Below are 6,987 nucleotides of genomic sequence, written 5' to 3'. Positions count from 1 at the left end.
GGTTCTAACGGGTTGGAGGGACGAGAGCCCTCGGGCTGGGCGAGCCGAGGCCGCACCACCGTCCCTTCCCCTCAGCGCCGTGCGCTGAAGCGCGGCCCCGCGCGGCGGTACCTCAGCAGCTCCCGGCGCTCACAGGGCCCGCCGCCGACCGCAGCCCCGCCCTCCTCCGCACCCCCCTCCCTGCCAGCGCCGCGTCCCGTCGCCTCCCGTCGAGTCTCCCCCGCCCTCGCGCGGCGGCCGCACGGCGCAGGCGCGCGCAGTACGTTGACTGTCAGGTCGCTCTGACGTGTCGACGCCGCGGCCCGGCCTGGGACAGGGCGGGAGGGGGCGCCGGCGGTACCCACTCGTCCGCGGCCGTTACACCCCCCCCCCCTCCTTCGGCTGCATCACGCCATGTTCAACGTGGAGAGCCTGGAGCGGGCCGAGCTTGGGGAGAGCCTCCTCACCTGGGTGAGTGCCGCGGCCGCCGGGCCCCCGCCCGAGCTGGGCCTATGGGAGGGACACGGCTCCGTCCGTCGCCCTCCCTTCCCGGTCCTGTCTCCCGCGCCTGGCCTCGTGCCGCGGTCCTGCTCCGGCGGGAGAGGACGGTCTCGCCCCGCCTCCCTGGCCCGGACCGCGCCCTGGCGCTCGGGCCAGCTCCAGCCCGCCCGGGGTCGGCGGAGCTCTGGCGGACCCGCCCCGCCTCGCCTCATCCGTCCGTGCTGAGGGTGTGAGGGGCTGCCCGGGGCAGCGGGACGGGCTCTTCCGCCGCCGCGGCCGCCTTGGCTCTGCCGCCGCATCGAGGGAACAAAGAAACCCACGCCCCGCGGCGCCGCGACCGGCACGGCTGGGGGGCCGGGGCCTGCGGCAGAGCGGCGGAGGGTAAGCGCACCTAGGTGCGTCCCCCACCACCCCCGTCGTGCGCCCTGGCGCAGCCCTCTGCTCTGATCCCCCAACCGTGCCCTGGTGTGGCTCCGGTGTGTCAGTGCCGCGTTTCTCTAACCTGCCTGCTGCGCTCGACAGGCTTGCTTACCAGAAACTTTCTTTTGTGTGTTGCTTTCCCGTTATTTTTAAGTAGTGCTCGAGCCTCAAGAGACAAAATTCACCTGTGAAGATAATATACTATCAACCTAAGAGTTGTCCTTTTCGATTTTAATGTTCGGAGCCTGGTCCATAAACATCTTGAGGTTGTGCTGTCAGTGTTTACAGAGCTGTCAAAATGGAAGCTGGCTTTGCAGCTGCTTTGCAATTTGAGCAATGAATGTAACATAGCCGTGAAACTTGTAGTGCTATAGTAGCTGGTCTATTGGTATGACTTGATTTGGTTTGGGGACTGTTTGGTGGTGTTTTCTTTCTCCTTCCATGAGCAGAGTTGTCAAGAAAATATCCAGTATATAAAATTCTGGGGAACAACTGATTGCTGAAGAGAAATGGAGATTTTGTCTTTTAGACAAAAAAGCTTAGTCTGTGCAAGGCCAGAGCTGGCTAAAGCTATGATGGTAATCAGTAAGTTACTGGGGAACGACAGATTAGGTTTCTCTGTGAAAGTCACAAGGGGATGAGTAAGGGAAATTCAGTGATTGCTAGAGGTGAGCAGGACTTTGGAAACTGTTGAAGGTGGAGGTTTTTGGGGAGAGTGTGCTCCAGTGCCTCATACAGGTCTGGAGTAAGTAGCCCAGTTTCCTTCACATTTCTGCCAGCCTTTGCACATTTGTTGCAGTTGGCCGCTTGTCCTGCTTTTAGTTTCATATACTTTCTTTTTCAGGTGTTGGCAATGAAAGTTACCTTACTGACAGAATTCAAGAGGAAGTTGATGTGTGTGAATCCTGGCAAAGAAAGGCTGAGAGGCCCAGTGCTAGGAGAAAGAGAAAGGCTTACTGGTGGGGGTGGGGAAGTGATGGGGGTAGATCTGTATGCTGCTAGTTTCCATGTGCTTTTGCTCTAGTTGTCTTAGTTATGCTTTTCTTGTGCTCTCTGGCTGTTGTGCCAATGGGGGAAGAATAAGCTTGCCTAGCAAGTAGTTACAGTCCCCAGGCATTCCTAGCTCCTTGGATTTCCAAGTAACCAACAGATTAGCTCTTTCTTTTGTGGTGAGACAGTAAGCTGCTGCAGAATGAAAGAGATGGAATTTTCTTTTGTATAGTATTGGCCTGTGACTAGAGTGATTTGAACTGTTGATCTTACCCACCAATTGCAGGTTGGACAAAATTGTCAATGACTTGAGAATTCTTTATTGAACTACAACAACTGTACAGAACTCTGTGTTAAGTCTGACAAGAAATTTAAAAATATTCCAATATTCTGTTACTTAAGTATGCCATTCAGGTTTGGTTTTGAGGGGTTAATATTTCAATAAAGTTTCATTTTAGAACTTTGTGAGGTTTAGGTGATTGCTAGCCAGCAAGGGAAATCACAAAATGCATCCAGAAGGCAGTGGCTACTTCAGTGGTCCCCAGAAGAATTCTTTTTACAGCCCACTGTAGTACAAAGCAGTGGTTTATATATGTTCAAAAGGATAATTTTATCAAGTTTTCAAATGTGGTGGAAGTTGGATTAGTGTTGCTGGAAAATAGGAGTCTCCAGTTCTTGTTTGTGGAGATGAAGAGAACAAGTTTATCTACATGAAGTCTGTTCAGTGTTAGTGAAGATCTCCACTGATTTTCTTGCATTAAGCAACGTCAGCAAAGCAGTGGAAAGAACTAGTGATTTTTTGTTTTGTTTTTTCCCTGCCAAGTTTGAGGTTGGTAGTTGAGGCAGTTGATCTGTTGAGTAGCAAACTTTGTTGTTACCCTTGAAAATCATTTGCATTTTCTTAGAAAAGCTAAACCATTGAAAAAAAAAATTACATTGATGCTAAAAGTTGTGCTGGAAAAGTAGACGTAAAAATAGAAAGCTTAGAGAGAGAAATCACAGCAACAGAAAAAGTCTTGTGGTGCTGGCCATATGTAAAAGTTATTACTCAGTCATATGGTGATGTTTGAGCAGTAGTTAGTATTTATAATATTCAGTCCTGAAACTGTACCTGTCAAGTGGAGTCTTGTCCTGTCTGCAGTAATGGTCCATGGGGATCCCTTTGCATTTCTAACCTTTACAAACCTACAGATACTGACCTAATCAAGAAACTAGCTGTGTCTTTTTTTTTTTTTTAATCAGAAATATTAGAAAATATTTCTTAAATAGCATTAGAATTAGTCAACGTGCTTCTTAGGTGAATCTGTGGAGTTACTGGTTATTTTTACAATTTCAGTATATCTCTGTGAGTGTGACTTTGAAACAGACTCAGTAAGAGAATGAAGAAAGGTAGTTTCAGTTTATTCCAGGATACATGGAACTTGCAAAAGAGACAGTGAAGTTTTTTAGTCCTCAGTGAAACTGTAAGAATAAGATGCCTTTTTGCCTAGCTTTCTCTGGTCTCATAATGATTCTTGGTAAACCGTTCATGTAGATGGAAGCAGAGAGCTACCTTGATTGCAGTTTACGCATACCTGGGATGGACAGTCTTTTCCATTATTCCAGAGAAGCTGTCTATTCTTAAGAACTGGTTTAACCTCCCAGGTTGCTTGCTTCATATTCATATGGAAGTACTTGAACTGGTTTCTCTGTGGTGTAAGTAGGGTAGATAAGGCTTTCTGCAAATCTGAGAACCTGTTCAGCTTAAACTGAATGTTTGCTTGGGTGGATGCAGGGTGCAATGAAACTGTTCTTCCCTCTGCAAACTCATTATTTTAATGAATGAGAATATCCCTCAAGCCTTTTACCTTGCATTCCTATTCTGGTGTCTTTAAGCTGGGGCATGTTGCTTACCTATGAATATGTTCTGTTTTATTCTTTAGTAATTTCACCAACACTCCATTTTTGGTGTTACGCTGCAGTTTGGGGGTTTAATTCTCAGGTTTTTTTACCTGTATGAGAACATTATCAAATGTGCTCCTAAATAATTTTTGTTCAGGATTTTAAACAGCTGGGAGACCTTTTGCTTCCCACCGCTTCAGCCCTGACCATGATGTTATTTTGAGGCAGCCAGGGTAGTGGCAGCTCAAGGGAAACTTAGTGAAGGACTGGAGCCCAGTTACTGACATCTCAAAGTTGGTATTCATACTTTAGCAAGGTTTGTAGCCTACTGTAATTGCAGAACTGTTACTCTACCAGAAATCTCCCAGAAACCTCTCCGAGACTGTTCTAGGCACTGTGGTGTAGCTATCCAAACTGCACTGCAGCCAAAGCAGTTTAGAAAAATGTGGCTGTGAGGTAAACCTGCAATGATATTAAAATTGTTTCAGTGTATCAAATACAGATTCACACCATCTTTCTGTTTAAAATTTATGACTCATCCAGATACAAACACGCAGATTATATTTTTTTTATTATTACTTCTATGTAGTGTCAGGAATGCATTTAACTTGGATACATCACCAAGTCATTTCGTAAAACGGAGAGCTGACAAATGTGCGTGTGGCAGTTAAGCTTTAGTACGTCTGTAGCTGAAATCAGTGTTATGGTTACAGCAACACTGTATGCTATGTAATCTGTGAAATTTTCTTCAACGTAGAGCTAAAATGTGATGCTCAAGAGCTGAAAAAGGTTGCTTAGCATTGGTGTGTAAACAGCAGGATTCCTCAAAGAGGTCACTGCTGGCTGGCTATACATGGTAGATTGCTATGGAGATGTCATGAACTTTCATTCATTATGATAAGTGTCTCTTATTTTGCCAGGTACTGCCTCTGCCAAGCTGCATCTTGCCTGTTTTCTTTCTCTTCCAACCCTCAAGGCCAAATATAGTTTCTGTGGTAGACATATTGCAACTTTTAGAAGTGAGAATTTTGTAAACATGTACAAGGCTGTTTTTTTGGCACCCTCCATTTTAAAAGCACTCTGGCCATTTACGTGGCTTTTCTCGTTTTTGGCTGAAAAATCTTCTCAGTACACAGTGTATCTCTGTAGTGGCTTGTCCCAAACTGGAATGATTTGCATGTGTTATTTGAGATACACAGACCATGTGAGCAAGTGCTGCTTGTAAGTGCTTTCTTTGTAGGCACCCTCGTTGGAGAGAATAAAATCTTCTGGCATTTACTAGGAAAGCTGTATTTTCCTTTACGGTCCAATTACCTCCTTTTTAGAGTAAGTTGTCTTGATTTATATGCATTTATGGTTTTAAGTACACTTCTGGTTTCTTTTACATGCCCTTGGAGCATGTAGGAGACTCGCTAAGCCTGTTTAAATTCTTTCCTCGTTCAATCCTTGATCACTGACCACGAAGTTGTAGGGTTTCATTTTCTTCTGATGATATCATCACATCACCATCGCTTACCTCTTGAAGAAAACATCCAGTTTCAGGACTCGTTGATTATGCTGGTGATGACAGCAGGTCATGAAGATAGTTCTGTTTAAATGTGTTTCACTTCAGACAGACAGGGGAAAAACACTGAGCTTGCCAGCATGGTGCATGGATTGAGGTATCTGGCAGACCACAGCCCCTGTATGTGCTGCATTTATTGGCAAAGCAGTAGGTTGAGCAACCATTTCTACTTTTAATGATCACTCACTAAGATGGTAAAGAATTTGTTGCTCCATCCTTTAGGTGTAGTTGTCTAAGAGAGTGATACTCTGAATTTATCGTCACAGCACGCAGCATTGTTCGGGTTGGAAGGCGCCTTAAAGATCATCTAGTTCCAACCCCCCCTGCCATGGGCAGAGACACCTTCTACTAGACCAGATTGCTCAAAGCCTCATCCAGCCTGGCTTTGAGCACTGCCAGGAAAGGGGCAGCCACAGCTTCTCTGGGCAACCTGTGTCAGTGTCCCACCATCCGCATAGTAAAGAGTTTCTTCCTAATGTCTAATATAGATCTACCTTCTTTCATCCACTAGCTGGGGTGCCTAGCACTATTATTAGATTATAGGATTTTTTTTGACCTATTGCTGAGAGGTCAAGCAGTGGTAGAAGTACTTCTTTTAAATATTTTATTGTAGAACAAGTGATATGAGGCTGATAATGTATGAATGTGATAATTAAAGATAATAAGGTACAGTTTGTATTCTCCCTCACCCCCTTCTTTTAAGTCACAACTAGGAAGGAAAGCTGAACACAGAATTTGGAGGTGCAGGCATTTTTCTTCATATATGTGTTTTGACACCGTGTTAATTTTCATTCTTTGGGGCCTTGTCCCAAATTCTGCCTTCTAAAAATTTGTTTTTATCTGAAGTGATGCTCTATAGCAGTGGTACGTTTATAACAATTGCTAGTTCACTGAACAAAAACCAGTTAGTTGTGATTCAGTGTGTGCTCAATTTCAGCTCCTAGTTCTGCCCCCTCATTTCTGGGGGGGAGATTGCAAGATGTTGCTTGGAGAAGAAACAGGTTTTGCTGCTAGGAACTGTGGCCCTGAAACAGTATAAAGGAAACAACTGTTCTCTTAGCTTGTTAATCTGAAGGTGGGAGGTGAGGACCGAAACCTGTTTCTGTCTTCTTTTTGAAATAGTTACATTTATTTCAAAGAGGTGAAGTCAAATTGTGAATTGTGAACAACTGTTTTTGTTTTTCTTATTGTGAAGCCATTTTGTTGAGGCTCTTGAACTGGAAGATAATATTCTGACATTCTGTTCTTCTCCCCAGCCATCAGAAGTCTTTGCTGCAATGTGTTTGACTTCTGTAGAGCTATTGCAGACTTTCAAGTTGTGGAGCAGGTGGGGGAGAGAAGAGGGGCCCAAGAATTAATTGCACTTGCTACCGTCTGCCTTCTTGGCTGAACTGAGGGTTCTCAAGTACTGTGATAGTTTAGAAAGACTTAACTAACTTAGGTTTGCCTTCAGCTTCAGAGCCTAAGTTTGGGGTTGCTTAATCAATATAATTTGCAAGTTCTAATAATTAATAAAAAAAATACAAAAAATTGAAACAAACCAAGCAAAACAAAACCAGCCTGTCTAAAAAACCAAAACAACACAAGCCAATGAGGTTGTTTGCCATGCAGCAACTTACACTGTATAAGGTTAAGGCAGAAACATGTGCATG

At 45.0% G+C, this 6,987-nt stretch overlaps 1 protein-coding gene across 5 annotated transcripts in view; it reads left to right on the top strand.

Moving 5' to 3' along the window:
- Positions 1–291: 291 nt before the first annotated feature.
- HOOK3 (hook microtubule tethering protein 3) overlaps positions 292–6,987 on the top strand; it is an 88,686-nt gene continuing 81,990 nt past the window's right edge. For 4 of the 5 annotated variants that reach the window (XM_061455033.1, XM_061455034.1, XM_061455031.1 and 1 more), the window contains exon 1: positions 292–450. In XM_061455033.1, coding sequence (XP_061311017.1) covers positions 394–450 — 57 coding nt within the window. In that variant the 5' untranslated portion in view covers positions 292–393. Of the gene's footprint in view, positions 451–989; positions 1,289–6,987 lie in introns of those variants that run through there. The other variant, XM_061455035.1, reaches the window with a different exon arrangement.

The sequence above is a fragment of the Pezoporus flaviventris genome, unplaced genomic scaffold (genome assembly GCF_033815535.1).
Source record: "Pezoporus flaviventris isolate CSIRO_AGI_PZ_B2104156 unplaced genomic scaffold, CSIRO_AGI_Pfla_v1 ptg000018l, whole genome shotgun sequence".
Lineage (NCBI taxonomy): Eukaryota > Metazoa > Chordata > Aves > Psittaciformes > Psittacidae > Pezoporus > Pezoporus flaviventris.
This window is presented reverse-complemented; position numbering and strand designations above follow the sequence as displayed.